At 43.3% G+C, this 21,791-nt stretch overlaps 1 protein-coding gene across 1 annotated transcript; it reads left to right on the top strand.

Moving 5' to 3' along the window:
- The first annotated feature begins 1,359 nt into the window (after nucleotides 1-1,359).
- LOC138909747 (uncharacterized) lies at nucleotides 1,360-6,103 on the top strand. The gene is made up of 3 exons (XM_070200960.1): nucleotides 1,360-2,224; nucleotides 5,314-5,657; nucleotides 5,927-6,103. Exons 1-3 carry the CDS (start codon nucleotides 1,360-1,362, stop codon nucleotides 6,101-6,103), a joined length of 1,386 nt encoding a protein of 461 aa, XP_070057061.1.
- The last annotated feature ends 15,688 nt before the right edge of the window (nucleotides 6,104-21,791 follow it).

Raw genomic sequence — 21,791 nt, 5'->3', positions numbered from 1 at the left:
CTTTTCTACTAAATCACTCGTGTTTTGGTTGCATCATTCCCTTGGCATTCTTATTATGTGTTTTCTTCCATGATGCCTTATTTGCCTTAGTTCGGTGTAGCTCTTCTTGGTATATCTCCTCATTGTTATTTATTATCACCCTGTTATATACCTGTTCAGTTTTTTTATTTATTCCAGTAGGGCCTTGACCTGACCTCATTACTATTCTACCGAGGTTAGGCTTGACACTTATTGGATACCGTTGTGGTGTATTCATGCTACGCTTCTGCACATCTTTTTGTGCAGATCCAGGTACCTCTTACCAGTCAAAGCATCAATGAGTCGAGTTCGGATTTGGAGACTTCAAGGTATACCTTCCGGCGTCCGCAAGCCTCGGAGTCACCCTCTATCTAGTTCTATTTCATTTTCTTTTTTATAGATACTATTGTATAGGGATGTTCAGTATACTTTTGTAAAGCTTGTGACTTGATATCACCGGATTTTGGGGAGTTTGTTTCTGTTGAGTTGCGGAGTTCTTTTATAATAGTTGCTGAGTTATTTGAGAGTTTTATCATTATCTGAGTTATATTCTGCATGTATGTTAGGCTTACCTAGTCTCTAGGTTCATGGCATTGGGGTCGTGACAAGTTGGTATCTGAACTCTAGGTTCATAAGTGTTACGAGTCACAAGCAGGTATAGTAGAGTCTCGCGGATCGGTACAGAGATGTCTGTACTTATCTTCGAGAGGCTATGGAACTGTTGGGAAAGAAACTTCACTTCTTTGATTCCTTATCGTGCGACTTTGTTGATTTCGAATTCTAAATTTTTGTCTTTCTATTATCTCACAGATGGTGAGGACACACACCGTTGGATCTGACGTTCAGACACCCGCGCTCCCTACTAGAGCCGCGAGAGGCCGGGATCGGGGCAGAGGCCAAGGAGCGGCACGTGATACAGCCAGAGCACCTTCCCGAGCTGCGATAGAGAAGCTACCAGTAGCTCCAGTTAGGGGGCAGGCACCTGATGCACCTTTTGCTACCCCTGCACTTCGGGAGACTCTCGCCCAGTTCTTGAGCATGTTTGGTACTCTAGCTCAGGCGGGGTTGATTCCATTTGCATCAGCCACATCTTAGGCCGGGGGAGGGGCATACACTCCCACAGCCCGCACCCTAGAGTAGCGAGTCCATGTTGACCAGGACCCAAAGGTTATACCAGTGCAGCCGATTGTTCCAGTTTAGCCCGAGGTTAGGGCAGCAGCATCCGAGGAGGAGCAGCTCAGGATCGAGAGGTACAAAAAGTACCATCCTCCTAATTTCAGCGGCCTAGATACAGAGGACGCATAGGGCTTTCTGGAGAAGTGCCACCGTATTCTCTATACCATGGGTATAGTGGAGACGAGCAAGGTTGCTTTTACTACCTTCGAACTATCAGGACCAGCATACCAGTGGTGGCGGGCTTATGAGGAGGGTAGCCCCGCCGAGGAAGCTTCACTTACATGGGCTCAGTTTTCAAAGATGTTCTTGAGAGAGTTTGTTCCCCAGAGACTTCGGGATGCATGGCACGTGGAGTTTGAGCAGTTGCGCCACAGTGCTATGACCGTATCAAAGTATGCTGTCAGGTTCAGCGAGTTGTCCAGACATGCCCCTGCCTTAGTTTCCATATTCAGAGAGCGAGTCTGTCGATTTATCGAGGGGCTCAACTATGGTATTAGATTCAGCATGGCTCGAGAGTTGGAGACTGATACCCAATACCAGAAGGTGATAGAGATTGCTCGGAGATTGGATGGTATGCGGGGCCGTGAGAGAGAGGACATGGAGGCAAAGAGGCCTCGAGATTTTGGCACATATAGTGGTGCCCGTGCCCCAGTTGCAACCCATCATGGTAGAGGTTACGTGAGCTATCCAGTTCATTTAGCACTTCCAGCTTCCAGTGGTATTCCGGCTACTCTCAAGTCTCAGGTTTCCCATTATGCACTGCCACTTTCTAGTGCACCTCTTGCACGGGGTGCTTTTAGCGGTCAGTCCAGCCGACCAAGCCCGAGCCAATTTCAGCAGCAACGTCCTCCGAGAGCTTGTTTTGAGTATGGTGATACTCGTCATATGGTGAGGGACTGCCTCAAACTCAGGAGGGGTGCACCTCCACAGACTACTCAGACTCCACATATTCCACAGGGTCCCCAGACTTCTCAGGCCATGGTTATCGCACCAGTTGCCACTCCACCTGCTCAGCCAGCTAGGGGTGGAGGTCAGGCGGGTAGGGGTCTCCCTAGAGGGGTAGGTCAGGCCAGATGTTATGCTCTTCCGAGTAGGATGCAGGCGGTTGCATCAGACTCAGTTATCACAAGTACTGTTCCGATTTGTCATAGAGATGCATCAATCTTATTTGATACTGTCACGCCCCAAAACCGAGTGAACCCGACCGAGCAAGCCTGTTATATTTCTTCTACCCAAACTCATTCATGAATAAAGAGAATATATGTTTTCCTTAATTAAACAATAAAGTGGTCGTGTCTGCAATTACCAATTTCTTACCATAAGTTTCACCATCTTTAAAGTCTCAAATGGACAAGTAATACAACCACAACATAGCATAGTTTGTCTTTCCCAGTACCAATACACAACCCACACTATGTCTATGGAGCCTCTATAGATAAATAAGAGTACAATGATAATGCCGGCAACAAGGCCCCTGCTATACCTCAACCATAATACATAAAGAACAAAAGATACATGACTCCGAGATGAAGTGGGGCTCACCAAGTCAGCTGGGAAGAAGGTGTACTGCTATCACTGATCAATGTCTCCTGCTGTGGAACTACCTGCATCCATTTAAAGATGCAGCGCCCCCCGGCAAAAGGGATGTTAGTACCGTCGAATAGTACTAGTATGAAAACTAAACACCAATTTAAGAATTTAGAAATACAAGATAATTATGATGAACCAGTGTGGCAATAGAATAATAAAGATAACCGTCTCAACCATAGCAAGCTTATTAAAAGCTATCAACAACATTTATAGGATTTAAGATGAGATCCTCTATAACCATCTTCACACAAAGCGGCCCCGCCGCCTCACCCGATGTATGCAGGTGGAGGTGTACGTACAATACCACAACTCTAATCAAGCGGCCCTGCCGCCTCACCTCAATATATGCGGGTAGATGTATAACCACAGTACCAAAGACCTACACAAAGCGGCTATGCCGCCTCACTCCAATGTATGCGGGTGGAAATGCATCAACGATACCAATACCAACACAAAGCGGCTATGCCGTCTCACCCCAATGTATTCGGGTGGTGGTGCCACAACAATACTAAAACCATACACAAAGCGGTCGTATCGCCTTACCCCAATGTAAGCGGGTGGAGGTGCAGTTCCATAATATCATAATCCCTACACAAAGCGGTCATGCCGCCTCACCCCAATATATATGCGGGTGGAGGTGCAGTTCCACAATATCAATCTCTATACCATAATCCCCACACAAAGCGGTCATGCCGCCTCACCCCAATGTATGCGGGTGGAGGTGTATCACAATTGCAATCTCTACAAAACTTGGCATAATAATTTTCACATAAATCAAGACTAGAAATTATAACATGTGGATGCGTAATTCATAGTTTGGGACACATCCTCAATTTATAATGCAATATGATAAGAGCATTTGAAATATGAATTGAATATATATCTTCATCACAAAACTTATCGGAATACTCGATTTATATTCAACATCTCGGAACTTACAAGGATAATGAGAATTTCAATTCTTAAAGAAGAGTTTAGTCAACATACCTCAATTGAGCTTCCTTAAACTCTAAAACGTTCCGGAATTCTTAGAAACTTTAATCTATTTTAGAAATATAACAAATTGAACTACAATTAGGAAGATGATTATGGTTCTAGCTCATTTGAGCATTTTATCAAACACTAGGTGTGCATTAAGGTTTCAAGGCCCTTTTTATGGAGGATTCCATCATCCCACAACCCAATCTTTACCATTTTTAGCTCAACAATCTTCCTGCATCCTTTGATAACACATGCATGTAAAATAACCAATCCTCTTGCCCAGAAATTATCTTGCTTATTATCCATTTCTACACAAAATTCGAAATTGAGGGTTAGGTTGTAGAACCTTACCTCTAGGATGATGACCTAATGAGTTTCCCTTCTTAATCTTCGAAAACTTGGGCAAGAATTGAAGGAAAAATATTGGAGAACACCTTCTCACTCTAGGGCACACTCTCTCACTCTAAAATGTAAGATAATAGCTCAAAAATGACCCAAAGAGTGTATTTAACGAAATAGGGTCGGGTTTTAAAAATCCAAAAATGGAGCTCCGGAACAAGGTATGCGATCGCATATGCGGTCGCATAGTTGGTTACAAAATAGCCAAAAGAACTGTCTGTGTATGCGGTCACTATGCGGTCTGCATAACCGTTATGCGGTCGCATAATGCACCGCATAATTGTTATGCGGTCGCATAGTCGACCGCATAATTGCTTTCAATTGGCCCAATTAACTGCCTCACTCTGCAGCCATTATGCGGTTCGCAGAGTGATTCTGCGGTCGCATAATAGACCGCAGAAATGCACTTTTCCGCCAAAAAATTTTCTTTACTTTCCGGTGCATTGTTCAACCCAAAAAGTCCGAGCTTAGTCCGACACCATGAAACATTATTTTCTTTGCAAAATTTACCGGGCTTACCACTTAAGTACTTCGAAATTTTTCGGGGTGTTACATTCTCCCCCGCTTAGGATCATTCGTCCTCGAATGAGGGTAAAAATCCATCATTAGAATCTTATGCAACTTAGTTTGTTTTATACCACAAACTAGCAGCCCCAAATTTGACTAACTCCCTAAATTTCCAAATATTTCGCCAGAGTTTCCCTTGTAATTAGGCCTATCCACCTGTCAGAGAGCCCCAGAAACACATCTTAACATCATATACATAATCCAACAACATAACATAATACAAAACAACACCAACTGTGGCCTCACAAGCAATTATATTACCAGAACGGAACACCCTTAACACCAAATATACAAGTCATACAAATTTCATAGGAATATCCCTTAGCATTTTCATAAGGCACAACTCATAATTACATGGTTATTAAAATAAATAAGGATACTTTTTCTTCATTTCTTCTCCGGCCTCCCAAGTAGCCTCGTCTTTGCAAAATTTATCGGGCTTACCACTTAAGTACTTCGAAATTTTTCGGGGTGTTACAGATACATGCTCCACTTATTCACATGCATCATCTTACTTTTCTCTATATTTGGGTATATCCTATGATTCTTTGAGTTCTCTTGTCTATATGTCCACTCCTGTAGGAGATTCTGTTGTTGTTGACCGTGTGTATCGGTCGTGTTTAGTTGTTCTTGGTGGTTTTGAGAGAAGAGTTGATCGATTTTTGCTTAGTATGGTAGATTTTGACGTTATTTTGGGCATGGACTTGTTGTCGCCCTATCATGCTAATCTTGATTGTCACGCCGAGATGGTGACGTTCGCTATGCCAGGTTTGCCGCGGTTGGAGTGGAGGGGTACTTTGGATTATGTTCCTAGCAAGGTGATGTATTTCCTTAAGGCATATCAAATGGTTGGGAAGGGGTGTGATGCATCTCTAGCCTTTGTGAGGGATGTCAGTGTTGATACTCCTACTGTTGAGTCAGTTCAGGTAGTGAGAGACTATCCAAATGTATTTCAGGCGGATCTTCCAGGCATGTCGCCCGATAGGGATATGATTTTGGTATTAACTTGTTGCCGGGCACTCAGCCTATTTCTATTCCACCATATCGTATGGCCCCAACAAAGTTGAGGGAGTTAAAAGATCAGTTGCAAGAGTTGATTAATAAGGGCTTCATTCGGCCTAGTGTGTCACCTTGGGGTGTCTTGTTTGTAAAAAAGAAGGATGGTTCTATGCACATGTGTATTCATTATCGGTAGTTAAACAAGGTTACAGTGAAGAACATGTATCCATTGCCATGCATTGATGACTTATTTGATCAGCTACAGGGTGCCAGGGTGTTCTCCAAGATTGATTTGCGGTCAGGCTATCATCAGCTAAATATTCGGGATCCGAATATTTCGAAGACTGCTTGTAGGACTCAGTATGGTCACTAAGAGTTCCTCGTGATGTCATTCGGGCTGGCCAACGCCTCAGCAGCATTCATGCAATTGATGAATAATGTATTCCACTCCTATCTTGACTTATTCTTCATTGTGTTTATTGACGACATCTTGGTGTACTCTCGGAGGGGAGGATCATGAGCACTATTTGAGGATTGTGCTCCAGACCTTGAGGGAAAAAAAGTTGTATGCAAAATTTTCAAACTGTGAATTCTGGCTTGATTCGGTGGAATTTTTGGGTCACGTGGTGTGGGATCAAGGTAGATCCGAAGAAGATTGAAGTAGTGTAGATTGGCCCAGACCATCTTCAGCCATTGAGATCGAGAGTTTTCTTGATTTGGAAGGATATTACCATCGCTTCGTAGAGGGTTTCTCGTCTATTGCTACTCCGATGACCAGATTGATCCCGAAGGGTGCTCCGTTTAGATGGACAAAGGAGTGGTAGGAGAGCTTTCAAAAGCTCAAGACTTGTTTGACTACAGCCCCAGTGTTGGTGTTTCCTACGGGTTCAGGGTTTTACACTATATACTATGATACGTCACATGTTGGCCTCTGTGCGGTGTTGATGCAAGATGGTAGGGTGACTGTCTACGCATCTAGACAGCTGAAGGTGCATGAGAAGAATTATTCTATCCACGACTTGGAATTAGCAGCTATTGTTTATGCCTTAAATATTTGGTGACACTATTTGTATGGTGTCCCTTGTGAGGTCTATACTGGCCAACGGAGTCTACAACATCTGTTCAAGGACTATGATATCACTATTCTATATCATCCCGAGAAGGCCAATGTGGTGGCCGATGCATTGAGTCAAAAGGCGGAGAGCTTGGGTAATCTAGCATATCTACCGGTAGCGAAGAGGCCATTAGCATTGGATGTTCATGCTTTGGCCAACCAGTTTATTAGATTGGATATTTCGGAGTCGAGTAGAGTTCTGGCCTGCGTGGTTTCTCGGTCTTCTCTATATGATCGTATCAGAGAGAGTTAGTATGATGACCCCCATTTACTTATCCTCAAGGACACGATTCAGCATGGCAATGCTAAGGAGGTTACTATTAGGGATGCCAGTGTGTTACGCATGCAGGGCCGGCTATGTGTGCCCAGTGTAGATGGGTTGCGAGAGTTGATTCTTCAAAAGGCCCACAGTTCGCGGTACTCCATTCATCCGGGTGCCGCTAAGATATATCAGGATTTGAGGCGGCACTATTGGTGGAGGAGGATGAAGAAGACATAGTAGAGTATGTAGCCGGTGCCTAAATTGTCAGCAGGTGAAGTATGAGCATCAGCAGCCAGGTGGGTTGCTTTAGAAGCTTGAGATTCCCGAGTGGAAATGGGAGCGAGTTACCATGGATTTCGTTGTTGGGCTCCCACGGACTCAGAAGAAGTTTGATGTAGTATGGGTGATTGTGGATAGGTTAGCCATGTCGGCTCATTTCATTCCAGTGGTGACTGCTTATTCTTCAGAGCAGCTGGCTTATGTCTATATTTGCGAGATTGTCCGAATTCATGACGTGCCGGTAGCCATCATCTCTAACCGGGGTATGCAGTTTACATCGCACTTCTAGAAAGCCATACAGCATGAGTTGGGCACACAAGTTGAATTGAGTATAGCATTCCACCCTCAGATGGATGGACAGTCCAAGCGCACTATTCAGATATTGGAAGATATGCTTCATGCATGTGTTATGGAGTTCGGGGGTTCTTGGGATCTATTCTTGCCGCTTGCGGAGTTTGCCTACAACAACAGCTACCAATCGAGTATTCAGATGGCTCTGTATGAGGCCTTGTATGGGAGGCGGTGTCGCTCTCTGGTGGGTTGGTTTGAGCCGGGCAATGCGAGGCTATTGGGTACTGACTTGGTTCAGGATGCTTTGGAAAAGGTTAAGTTGATTCAGAATCGACTTCGTACAACCCAATCTAGACAGAAGAGTTATGTGAATAGGAAGGTTCGCGATGTTGTATTCATGGTTGGAGAGCGAGTCTTGCTCCAGGTTTCGCCCATAAAGGGTGTTATGAGGTTCGAGAAGAAGGGCAAATTGAGCCCTAGGTATATCAGACCTTTTGAGATTCTTGAGAGGAATGGTGAGGTAGCGTAGAAGCTTGCATTGCCACCTAGTCTAGCTGCAGTTCATCTGGTATTCCATGTTTTTATGCTCCAGAACTATCTCGGAGATCTTTCTCATGTGTGGGATTTCAGCTCAGTCCAAATGGACAAGGATTTGTCTTATGTTGAGGAGCTGGTAACCATTTTGGACAGACAGGTCCGAAAGTTGTGATCGAAGAGCGTTACTTCAGTGAAGGTTCAGTGGAGGGGTCAACCAGTCAAGGAGGCTACTTGGGAGACCGAGCATGATATGCGTAGCCGTTATCCTAATCTTTTCACCACTTCAGGTATGTCTCTATACTCGTTCGAGGACGAACATTTGTTTTAAGAGGGGGAGGAAGTAACGACCCGCCCAGTCGTTTTGAGTATTTTATCCCCTCTCCCCTATTTATTGCCTCCTCTATGTTTATTATGGTTATGTGACTTGCCGGGGGTGTTTGGTTTTGGTTCGGGTGAGTATCAGAGTGAAATAGGACACATAGTCCCTAAGTTGGAGGTTTAAGTTGAAAGAGTTAATCGTAGTTTGATTTCTATATAGAAGACTACGGAATGGAGTTTTTATTGTTCCAATAGCACCGTATGGTGATTTTGGACTTAGGAGCGTGTCCGGATGTTGATTTGGAGGTCCGTAGGTCGTTTCAGCTTGAATTGGCGAAGTTAAAAAGTTGAAGGTTTGGAAGGTTGAGAAGTTTAACCAGGAGTTGACTTTATTTATATCGGGGTCGAATTCCGATTTCGGAATTTAAAATAGGTCTTTCATGTTATTTATCACTTGTGTGCAAAATTTGTGGTCAATCGGAGTTATTTTGGTATGAATCAGCATTAGTTTTGGAAGTCGGATGTTCATAATTTCAATAGGCTTGAATTAGGTCGCGATTCGTAAAATTGATGTTGTTTGATGTGATTTTTGGCCTTGAGTAGGTCCGTTATGTGTTTTAGAACTTGTTAGTATATTCGGACCGGGTCCTGGGGGCCCCGAGCATGAATCAGGATGAAATCGGATCATTTTGGACCTTGGTTGGTTGCTAAGCCTGCTGTTGTTCTAGTGTCATCGCACCTGCGGAGGGTTTGTCCATATGTGCGCCCAGGTTCCGCAAGAGCGGACGCGCAGCTGCGCATGTTTCTCCGCAGGAGCGGACATTCCCGACCTTAGTTGGAACCGCACTTGCGATGGAATTTCCGCAGGCGCGGCGTCGCAGGTGCGGCAGTGAGCCCGCAGATGCAAAATCGCCGGGTAGAAAAGGGCTTAGGTTGAGGATTTATTTTATTTTCCATCTTTGGACCTAGAGAGCTCGGTTTGTGATGATGTTTTGAAGTATTTTCAAGCAAGTCATCGGGGTAAGTGATTCTAACTCGGATTTGGCTATATTACATGAATCCATAGTTATTTTTGTCATTTATTTAAGAATTTGAAAGGCGAAGTAGGATTTGAGTAATTCTTGTATGGTTGGACTCGTTATCGAATGGGTGTTCGGATTTTGTAAGTTTGCTCGGGTTCTGAGACGCGAGCCCGGGGTTGTCTTTTTGAGTTGACTTTTTGTTTCTCTTTAAAGATTGCAACTTTATTGTTCTGAATAGCTTCCCATAGTTTATATTTATGGTATGAAGTTATTTTGGCTAGATTCGAGCCGTTCGGAGTTGGATAATCGCGGGAAAGGCTTACTAGTGGATTGAGTTAGCGTGTTTTGAAGTAAGTGTCTTGCCTAACTTTGTATGGAGGAATTACCCCTTAGGATCGGTGTTGTTTTGTGTTAATTGTGATATGTGGAAGCCATGACACATGGTGACGAGTGTGTACATGGGCTAAATATGATAATTGATCGGTTTTAGCTATGTAGATTCCTTTCATGCCTTAATTGAGTTACCATAATATGTTATATTCATCATCATTAGTCTATCTTCACCTACTTTACTTGTCTTATATCTTACTTGTTAATTGTCTTTACATGTTTAGTTGGAGTTATTGTTTTCTCTATTCCTTATTCATCAATTAACTGTTGAGTTCCTTACTTGAAGTTGTTATTCTTGGAATATCTTATTCTTGAAATTGGTATTGAATTATAAAGGCCGTGATTCACATTGGAGCAAAGTTGTAAAGTTGTGAAATACCATTCTTGTTGAGTTATTCACTTTCGGTTGTTATTGTTGAGATTCTTGTGCATATTATGGTTGAGCCATGGGCTATCTATTGTGGAAACACTATTATTGTTGACTCGTTTGGCAAGTTGTGATATTGGGTACTTAAGGTGCGACTTGTGATACGTTGTGATATTGATATGCATGCGGTGGTATAAGGATTGGCGTTGAAACGCATGCGGTGAGTTAAGGTGGGCTTGATACGCGTGTTGCTAGTAGGGGAACTATTTGAAGGCACGCGGTGTGATAAGGTGGGCTAAAATGCGGGAAGATATTTCGGAAAAAATGATTTTCAAAACTAAATTCAAGGCTCTCACGGTGATATAAGGAAAGATTGTGATTTGTTTTGTGATATGAGACCACAAGGTTGTACGTCGGTAGTGATTCTTGTTGATACTTTTCTATTACATCACTCGTGTTTTGGTTGCATCATTCCCTTGGCATTCTTATTATGTGTTTTCTTCCATGATGCCTTATTTACCTTAGTTTGGTGTAGGTATTCTTGGTATATCTCCTCCTTGTTTCATTTCTATTATTATTCATTATCACCCTGTTATATACCTGTTCAGTTTTCTTATTTATTCCAGTAGGGCCTTGACCTGACCTCGTTACTACTCTACCGAGGTTAGGCTTGACACTTATTGGATACCGTTGTGGTGTACTCATGCTACGCTTCTGCACATCTTTTTGTGCAGATCCAGGTACCTCTTACCAGTCAAAGCATCAATGAGTCGAGTTCGGATTTGGAAACTTCAAGGTATACCTTCCGGCATCCGCAAGCCTCGGAGTCACCCTCTATCTAGTTCTATTTCATTTTCTTTTTTATAGATACTGTTGTATAGGGATGTTCAATATACTTTTGTAAAGCTTGTGCCTTGATATCACCGGATTTTGGGGAGTTTGTTTCTGTTGAGTTGCGGAGTTCTTTTATAATAGTTGCTGAGTTATTTGAGAGTTTTATCATTATCTGAGTTATATTCTGCATGTATGTTAGGCTTATCTAGTCTTAGAGACAAGGTGCCATTACGACATCCTACAGAGGGAAATTGGGGTCGTGACAATGGGCGGATAATTTGACATAATATTAATCTTATAGAATTATGATCTAATATATTATATTATTTTAATAAATATTAGTTGTGAAATTCTTTCTTTTTAGAATTCTTCCTTTATGACAATTTATTTATTATGATTTACGTTATGTGTATATGTACAACTTTTCTCATCGTAATTCTAATTATAAGTCTTATATTTTTATTTTTTTTCCCATAAATTATTTTTTTGTTCTTTGCTTATCTAATTGTATTATCCATTACTTAATATTATTAAATTGATATATGAATTTTTAATAAATTACCAGTTTAATATAATATAATGTAATGGCCTGACCGCTAGTTTTGCTTTCTAGATCCCAGTTACCCTAATTAAGACTTCCCGTGTGTGCTTTTACTGTTTTGTGATTTGCTGGGATGGTTGGTTTAGGTTTGGAAGGGTTCGGGTTGAATCGGAACACTTAGTTCCTTAATAGTGGCCTATGGTGGCCAAGTTTGACTTGAGTCAATATTTTGAATAAACAACCTTGGAATCAGGATTTGATGGTTCCAATAGGTTTGTACGATGAGTTTTGACTTGGGCGTGTGTTCGGATGGGGTTTCGGGTGATCCGGGAGCATTTCAGCGCTTAATGTTGAAAGTTGGTTCATTGAATATTTTCTAGTTCTTTAAATTTGCTTTGGAGTAGACTTTTGTGTTATCGAGATCCGTTTGGAATTTCGAGCCTGGGAATAGTTCCGTATGGTGATTTATGACTTGTACGCAAAATTTGGAGTCATTCCGAGTAGTCTAACTATGATTCAGCACGTTCAGAGCTAGTTGAGAAGTTTGAAGTTCATAAGTTGATTTAGTGTAGTTTGGGGTGCGATTCTTAGTTTCATTGTTGTTTAACGTGTTTCAAGAGTTCGAGCAAGTCCATATTATGGTTATGGACTTGTTGGTACATTTGGACGGGGTCCTGGGGAGCTCGGGTGTGTTTTGGACCGCCCAGAGCTAAGTCCAAAACTGCAGGTGTGCTGGTTCTGGTTTCCTTCTTCACGAACGCGGAAGGACCCTCACGTTCATGATGAAGGATTTGGGCACTGAGTGCTTTTTCTCTTCGCGTTTGTGAAGAAGAGGCCGCATTTGCGAAGCTTCAAGACCTGTGGCCTTCGCATTCGCGAAGCTTCAAGACCTGTGGCCTTCGCGTTCGCGATGTCCTAGTCGTGTTCGCGTAGAAGGGATTATGCGGCGAGGGGTCTGTGGGTCATTGCTCTTTGCGTTTGCGAAGAGCGGGCCCGTTCGAGATGCTTGGGTTGGTCTAGCCTTCGCGATCGCGAGGACCCTGCCGCATTCACGAAGGAGAGTTTCAGGGGATTGGGCAGTTTTGCCTTCGCGATCGCGAGGGCTTGTCCGCTATCGCGAAGAAGGCAGACCTGGGTAGTGACTTAATAAAAATCGGGATTTTGGCCATTTTGTTCATTTCTCTCATTTGTTGGCCGAATTTGGATTTTAGAGAGGGATTTTCACCTAGCATCTTGAGGTAAGTGTATTCTACACAATGTGAGTTTAATACCTAGATTATGGGTAGATCTTAACATGGAAATTGTAAAATTTTTAGTATTGTTGAAAATCCTAGATTTTGATAAAAATGAGATTTGCCCACGAAAATAGTTATGGAATTGAGTAAAAATTATATATTTATTTTCGTGAGGTTATGGATAAGAATTATTTACAAAATCTTTCCGGAATCCGGGCACGTGGGCTCGAGGGTGATTTTAGGAATCTTCCAAATTGGGTTGGGTAACCACTCTACTAGTTAAATTATGAACTTTTGAGCAATTATTGATTAGTTTGTACTACCTTTGGCTAGTTTCAGATTGATCGACACCGACTTGAGGCTTTTAGAGTGATTTGTGAACCAGAAAATGGACTTGGGAATGAGGTAAGTCTCTTGCCTAACCTTGTAAGAGGGATTTAACCTCATAGGTGTTTAAATTGTTATTTGCTACTAATTGTGGGTGCTACGTACACACGAAATGACGAGAGTCCATGCGTAGCTAAAATTCATGTTATGTCCGGGTAGACATAGGCCTTTATTACGCTATTACTTGCACTATTTGAACTCTACTTGCTAGTTTAATTGCTTGAATTAGTAAGTAAAATTTGGTTAAAGATTATGTTAAATCGAGATTCATTACTTATAGATTTGACGGCATGTTTAATTGTTGATGGAAATTTATATTCTTTTATGGGCTTACCTTGGAGTTGTAAATACACAATTCGTAATCTGAAGAATTTCCCTATTGCTGTGGATCGGGCCGAATGCCTCGGCAATATCTATAAATATTATGGGATGCATCCATGGATCAAGCCGTACGACCTCGGTAGTGTATGTACACGGTTATTATGGATTGAGCTGTATGACCTCGGCATAACTCGTGCGTGTTGTCACTCGGAGTTTATTTACACTTGATATGTCTCTCATGACTTGAGAATTTATAAATACATATTGGATCCTTACTTGTTGAGAGTAGCATGTGATATTTGGGGACTTTTTAATTGTTATTTTGTTAAAGGATCATTTAATTATTGCCTCTTATTCCATTATAGATGTTGTATTTCATGCTTATTAAATATTCTTGTACATTATGTATATTGACCACTAGTGAGTGTCGATGTCGACTCCTTGTCACTACTTCTTCGAGGTTAGACTAGATATTTACTAGGTACATGTTGTTTACGTACTCATGCTACACTTCTGCACATATTGTGCAGGTTCTGAGGTAGGTGCATCTGGAGTTCGTCCAGGCGCGTATCCACATTATCCAGAGGCTTAGTTGTGAGCTGCTTCTCATGCTCCATTCTGCAGCACCAGGGGCCTTCTCTTGTTATATTTTATCATTTCTGTCTATTATGTTTCAGACACTAGTTCTTGGGGAGTTTTATATATTCTACTATATGCTCGTGCACTTGTGACACTGGGTTTTGGGAGTTCTAGTAGACACTCATGGGTTTTGATTAATTAATTCTCTATCTTACTTTCATATTTAGTTTGTGCTTTATATTACTATGCTTACTTACTATTTGTTTCCTTGTTAAATAAAAATTAAAGATTTTTAAACTATTAAAATGAGCAATTAAATGGGTAGTTCGCCGTTGGCTTGCCTAGCAGCGACGTTGGGCGCCATCATGGCCTATAGTGGAAATTAGGTCGTGACAACTTGGTATCAGATCTCTAGGTTCACATAGGTTTCACAAGTCATGAGCAGTCCTAATAAATTCTTGCGGATCGGTGCGGAGACTTCCATACTTATCTTCGAGAGGCTATAGGGTGTTAGGAAACTTCTCTTTTTTCATCTTTTATCATGCAATTGATGTTGTGCTAAGTATCTTTCTCTTATTCTCTCACTGAGGGTAAGAATGCGCGCGGCAAATGTACCCGGTGGTGGAGGAGTTGATCCCCCCGTTGCTAGAGGTCGAGGCAGAGGCCGGGGGAGGGCTCCAGCTCCTGCTAAAGGATGAGGGCATCCTAGGGTTGCTCCCGTCGTACCACCAGCAATCCAGTGGAGGATCCTATCATTGAGTAGCAGGGTGAGGTGCCTGCAGCTAAGCCGGCCCCGACAGATTTCACGTCCATGCCGGGATTTCAAGAGGTCATGGTATGTAAGCTGCAGTTCGTGGATTTTATGATGCAGGCTGATTTATTTCCAACGGACCCAGCCATATCTCAGGCGGGAGAAGGAGCACAGACCCGTACCGCTCAGGCTCCAGGGCATGCTACTGCCGTATACTAGACCCCATGTGCATTACCTGTGGGCGGAGCCCAGCCAGTTGCAGCAGCTGGACCTGAGCCTAGACGAGATGCGGCCGTCGAGCCGCATTAGATGTTGGATAGATGGACCAGACTGCATCCTCCTGCCTTTGGCGGTGAGCAATATGAGAACCCCCAGGATTTTATTGACCGTTGCAGAGACAGGCTGCACAACATGAGAGTATTGGAGTCCAATGGGGTGGACTTCACCACATTTCAGTTGGAGGGCAGGGCCCACAGATGGTGGCAATCTTATCTTCTTAGCAGACCAGCAGGTTCGCCTCCTTTGACCTGGGGTTAGTTCACACGTCTTTTTTTGGAAAGATATATTCCACCTTCTCAGAGGGAAGAGCTAGGGGTAAGTTCGAGCGGCTCCAGCATGGTCAGATGTATGTGACTGATTTTGAGGAGAGATTCTCTGAGTTGTCCTTCCATGCACCTATAATACTCCCCACCAATGCAGAGAGAGTGCAAAGTTTATTGCAGGCTTGCATTATGGTATTCAGGTTACTATGGCCCGAGAGGTGGAGATGTGGACTCCTTACGAGCAGGTTGTGGAGATAGCTTAGTGAATCGAGGGTATCCGCAACCAGGGCCGATTGTATACGATGGGGGAGAAGAGTCCTCGGTATTCTGGAGGATTCAGCAGTGCCCCGTCTGGGGGCAGAGGTCAGTTGGTGGGGGGTCAGTCCAGCAGACCCTCTTATTCAGCACCACCACCTTCTCGGGGTGCACCAGTGTGGCCCTATTTCATTGCCATTCTAGAGAGATCCTACAATCCACCGGCTATTCAGGGTTCTCCCAGTGGGTATTCGGGTCCCCAGGGTCAGACCTAGAGTCAGTCACCTTCCACATCGAGAGGTTGCTATGCGTGCGGGGAGCTTGGTCACATGAGGAAGTCTTGCCCCAGGTTTCGGGGCAAGGCAGTGCAGTAGGGCCACCAGGGCCATCAACCCATTATTACCACACCAGCTACTGCACCAGCCGTCCGGCCTGCTAGAGGCGGATGGCAGGTGGGTAGGGGTCTCTCTAGAGGTAGAGGCTAGTCAGATGGCACTCCAGCTAGGTTCTATGCTATTCCATCTAGACTAGATGCAGTAACCTCAGATGTCGTGATCACATGTATTATTTCCGTCTGCGGTAGGGATGCTTCAGTACTATTTGATCTAGGGTCTATGTATTCATATGTTTCATCTCTATTTGCTCATTATCGGAGTGTCTCTCATGAGTCCTTGGGTGCTCCTGTATATGTATCCACGCTAGTAGGCAATTTTGTTATTGTGGATCGGGTTTACCGGTCCTGTGTTGTGACCTTTTGTGGTTATGAAACCAGAGTGGATCTTCTGTTTCTCGACATGACTGACTTTGAGGTCATCTTGGGCGTGGACTGGTTGTCTCCATACGATGCCGTCCTTGATTGCCATGCCAAGACTGTTACCTTGGAGATACCAGAGCTGCCTAGATTGGAGTGGAGGGGTTCATCTATTAGTGCTCCTAGTCGGGTTATCTCTTTCTTGAAGGCTCGACACATGGTCGAGAAGGGTTGTTTGGCTTATATTGCTTATGAGAGTATGCAGATGTGCATTGATTACCGCTGGTTAAATAAAGTTACCATTAAGAAAAAGTACCTATTACCGCATATTGATGATTTTCTTGACCAGTTGCAGGGTGTCAGGGTGTTCTCTAAGATTGACTTGAGATCTGGGTATCATCAGCTGAAGATTCGTGCTTTGGATGTTCCGAAGACGGCTTTCCGGACTAGATATGGCCACTATAAGTTTCTAGTGATGTCTTTCAGCTTGACCAATGCCCTGGTGGCATTTATGGATTTGATGAACCGAGTGTTCAGGCCATTTCTTGACTCATTTGTCATTGTCTTCATTGATGACATATTGATCTACTCGCGTAGTATGGAGGAGCACGAGCAGCATTTGAGAGTTGTGCTTCAGACATTGCGGGAAGAGAAGCTTTATGCTAAGTTCTCCAAGTGCAAGTTCTAGTTGGATTCTGTGTCATTCTTGGTACATGTTGTGTCAGGTGAGGGTATTAAGGTGGATCCCAGGAAGATCGAGGTAGTCCAGAGTTGGCCCCGTTCTACCATAGCGATCGAGATCAGGAGTTTCTTGGGGTTAGCAGGTTATTATCGTCGATTTGTGGAGGGCTTCTTATCTATTTCAGCACCTTTGACTAGATTGATCCAGAAGGGTGCTCCATTCTGATGGTCTGACTATTGCAAGGCGAGCTTTCAGAAGCGCAAGACAGCATTGATTATAGCACTGGTGTTAGTGTTGCCTTCCAGTTCAGAGACGTATATTGTGTATTGCGATGCTTCACGCGTTGGCTTAGGTTATGTGTTGATGCAAGAGGGGTGAGTTATTGCATATGCTTCACGTCAGCTAAAGCCCCATGAGAAGAATTACCCCGTACATGATTTGGACTTGGCCGCAATAGTTCATGCTCTCAAGAGCTGGAGGCATTATCTTTATGGGGTATCATGTGAGGTTTACACCGATCATCATAGCTTGTAGCATTTCATTAAGCAGAGGGATCTTAATTTGAGGCAGCGCAGGTGGCTTGAGTTACTGAAGGACTATGATATTACTATCCTTTACCATCCGGGCAAGGCGAATATGGTTATAGATGCCTTGAGTAGAAAGGTCGAGAGTATGGGTAGTTTGGCATTTATTTCAGCGGAGGGGAGGCTATTGGCTTTGGACATTCAGTCCTTAGCTAACAGACTTGTGAGGTTGGATATTTTAGAGCCCAGTCGAGTTCTTGCATGTGTTGTGGCTCAGTGTTTATTATTTGAGCGGATCAAGGCTCGTCAGTACGATAATTCTCACCTTCTGGTTCTTAGAGAGACAGTACTATGGGGTGGTGCCAAGGAGGTTACTATCGGGGAAGATGGTGTTATATGACTCTAGGGTCGCCTATGTGTCCTTAATGTTGATGGCTCGAGAGAGAAGATTCTATAGGAGGCACACAATTCTTGGTATTCTATTTACGAAGATGTATCGTGACCTGAGGCAACATTATTAGTGGTTGCGGATGAAGAAGGACATAGTAGAGTATGTAGCGAGGTGTCTAAATTGCCAGCTGGTTAAGTATGAGCACCAGAGGCTAGGTGGCCTACTACAACAGATGGTTATACCGGAGTGGAAATGGGAGCGGATCACTATGGACTTTGTAGTTGGGTTGCCGCGGACGTTGAGGAAGTTTGATGCCGTTTGGTTCATTATTGAAAGGCTGACCAAGCCGGCACACTTTATTCCAGTTGTGACTACGTACTCTTTAGAGAGATTGACCCAGATTTATATAAGATTATCCGGTTGCATGGTGTGCCTGTTTATATCATTTCAGATAGAGGCCCTCAGTTCACTTCACATTTCTAGAGAGCAGTACAAAGTGAGTTGGGCACCCAGGTAGAGCTCAGCATAGCCTTTCATCCGCAGACCAATGGGCAGCCGGAGAGGACAGTTTAGATTCTGGAGGATATGCTCAGAGCATGTGTGATTGACTTTAGAGGGCAGTAGGATCGATTCTTTCCTTTGGCCGAGTTTGCTTATAACAACAGTTATTAGTCTAGCATTAAGATGGCTCCATTTGAGACTTTATATGGTCGGGGATGTCATTCGCCCATCGGATGGTTTGATACCGGCGAGGCTAGGTTATATGGCACTGATTTAGTGAAGGATGCCTTGGAGAAGGTAAAGTTGATTCAGGAGCGGCTTCGCACAGCACAGTCCAGACAGAAGAGTTATGCAGATCAGAAGGTGCGTGATTTATCATTTATGGTGGGCGAGCAGGTTCTCTTGAAAGTCTCACCGATGAAGGGTATCATGAGGTTCGGGAAGAAGGGCACGCTGAGTCAGAGGTTTATTGGCCAATTTGAGGTGTTGAGGCGAGTTTGGGAGGTTTCTTATGAACTTGCTTTGCCTCCCAGTCTATCGGGAGTTCGTCCGGTCTTCCATGTGTCTATGCTCTGGAGGTACTATGCCGACAGGTCGCATGTGTTAGATTACAGTACGGTTTAGCTAGATGAGAGCTTGGGTTATGAGGAGGAGCCAGTGGCTATTTTTGACAGGCAGATTCGCAAGTTAAGGTCCAAAATAATTTCTGCGGTAAAGGTCCAGTGGAGGGGTCAACCAGTCGAGGAAGCGACTTGATAGACTGGGGAGGACATGAGGAGCAGGTATCCGCACTTATTCAACACTCCAGGTATGATTCTAGACCCGTTCGAGGATGAACGTTAGTTTAAGAGGTGGAGAATGTAACGACCTGATCGGTCATTTTGCTTTTTAGATCCCCGTTCCCCTAATTAAGACTCCTCGTATGTGCTTTTACTATTTTGTGACTTGCGGGGATGGTTGGTTTAGGTTTGAAAGGGTTCGGGTTGAAATCGGAACACTTAGTTCCTTAATAGTGGCCTATAGTGGCCAAGTTTGACTTGAGTCAACATTTTGAGTAAACAACCTCGGAATCGGGTTTTGATGGTTCCAATAGGTTCGTATGATAATTTTGTACTTGGGCGTGTGTGCGGATCGGATTTCAGGTGATCCGAGAGCATTTCGACGCTTAATCGAGATCCTTTGGGATTTCGAGCCTGGGAATAGTTCCGTATGGTGATTTAGGAATTGTACGTAAAATTTGGAGTCATTTTGAGTAGTCCAAGTATGATTCAGCGCATTCGGAGCTAGTTGAGAAGTTTGAAGTTCATAAGTTGATTCAATTTGGTTTAGGGGTGAGATTCTTAGTTTCGTTGTTGTTTTATATGTTCCGAGAGTTCGAACAGGTCCGTATTATGGTTATGAACTTGTTGGTTCATTTGGACGGGGTCCCGGGGGCTCGGGTACATTTCGGACTGCGTAGCTAAGTCCAAAACTGCTGGTGTGCTGGTTCTGGTTTCCTTCTTCGCGAACGCGGAAGGACCCTCGCATTCATGATGAAGGATTTGGGGACTGAGTGATTTTTCTCTTCGCATTCGCGAAGCTTTAGGACCTGTGGCCTTCGGGTTCGCGATGGCCTGGTCGAGTTTGCGTAGAAGGGATTATGGGGCCAGGTGTCTGTGGGTCATTGCTTTTTGCGTTCGCGAAGGACAGGTCGCGTTTGTGATGCTTGGGCTGGTCTTGCCTTCGCAATCATGAGGACCATGTCGCGTTAATGAAGGAGAGTTTCAGGGGCTTGGGCAGTTTTGCCTTCGCAATTGCGACGGCTTGTCCGCGATCGCGAAGAAGGCAGACTTGGGCAGTGACTTAAGAAAAACCGGGATTTTGGCCATTTTGTTCATTTCTCTCATTTGTTGGCCAATTTTGGAGCTTTTTAGAGAGGGATTTTCACCTAGAATCTTGAGGTAAGTGTATTCTACACAATGTGAGTTTAATACCTAGATTATGGGTAGATCTTAACATGGAAATTGTAGAAATTTTAGTATTTGTTGAAAAACCTAGATTTTGAAAAATGAGTTTTGCTCACAAAAATGGTTATGGAATTGGGTAAAAATTATATATTTGTTCGTGAGGTTATGGATAACAATTATTCACGAAATATTTTCGGAATCTGAGCATGTGGGCCCGAGGGTGAATTTTAGGAATCTTCCAAATTGGGTTGGATAATCACTCTAATAGTTAAATAATAATTTTTTGAGCAATTATTAATTGGTTTGTACAACCTTTGGATAGTTTCGGATTGTTCGGCACCATTATTAATTGATTTGTGGACCGAAAAGTGGACTTGGGAACGAGTTAAGTCTCTTGCCTAACCTTTTAAGAGGGAATTACCCCCATAGGTATTTAAATTGTTATTTGCTACTAATTGTGGGTGCTACGTATGCACGAAGTGACGAGACTCCTGCGTAGCTAAAATTCATGTTATGTCCGGGTAGACATAGGCCTTTATTATGCTATTACTTGCACTATTTAAACTCAACTTGCTAGTTTAATTACTTGAATTAATAAGTAAAATTTAGTTAAAGATTATGTTAAATCGAACTTCATTACTTTGAGATTTGGCGGCATGTTTAATTATTGATGAAAATTTATATTCTTTTATGGGCTTACCTTGGAGTTGTAGATACACAAATCGTAATCCGAAGAGTTTCCCTATTCATGTGGATCGGGCCGAACGCCTCGACAATATTTATAAATATTATGGGATGCATCCATGGATCGGGCCGTACGACCTCAGTAGTGTATGTACACGATTATTATGGATGGAGTCGTACGACCTCGGCATAACTCGTGGGTGTTGTCACTCAGAGTCCGATTACACTTGATATGTCTCTTATGACTTAAGAATTTATAAATACATGTTGGATCCTAACTTGTTGAGAGTAGCATGTGATATTTGGGGACTTTTTAATTGTTATTTTATTAAATGATCATTTAATTATTGCCTCTTATTCCATTATTGATGTTGTATTTCATGCTTATTAAATATTTTTGTACATTATGTATATTGCCCACTAGTGAGTGTCGATGTAGAGCCCTCGTCACTAGTTCTTTGAGGTTAGATTAGATACTTACTGGGTACACATTGTTTACGTACTCACGCTACACTTCTGCACATATTGTATAGGTTCTGAGGCAGGTGCATCAGGAG

Source organism: Nicotiana tomentosiformis, chromosome 4, assembly GCF_000390325.3.
Source record: "Nicotiana tomentosiformis chromosome 4, ASM39032v3, whole genome shotgun sequence".
Classification (NCBI taxonomy): Eukaryota; Viridiplantae; Streptophyta; class Magnoliopsida; order Solanales; family Solanaceae; genus Nicotiana; species Nicotiana tomentosiformis.
The sequence above is the reverse complement of the archived record's forward strand: the minus strand, read 5'-3'. Positions and strand labels throughout refer to the sequence as shown.

What these genes read in the sequence shown, in the direction of transcription:
- LOC138909747 (XM_070200960.1), top strand. Translation starts at nt 1,360, where the DNA reads ATGGGTATAGTGGAGACGAGCAAGGTTGCTTTTACTACCTTCGAACTA. An exon ending in TCAGCCAGCTAGGGGTGGAG is followed by an intron (nt 2,225 to 5,313) that starts GTCAGGCGGGTA and finishes CCACTCCTGTAG; the next exon opens with GAGATTCTGTTGTTGTTGAC. An exon ending in CTACTGTTGAGTCAGTTCAG is followed by an intron (nt 5,658 to 5,926) that starts GTAGTGAGAGAC and finishes CATTATCGGTAG; the next exon opens with TTAAACAAGGTTACAGTGAA.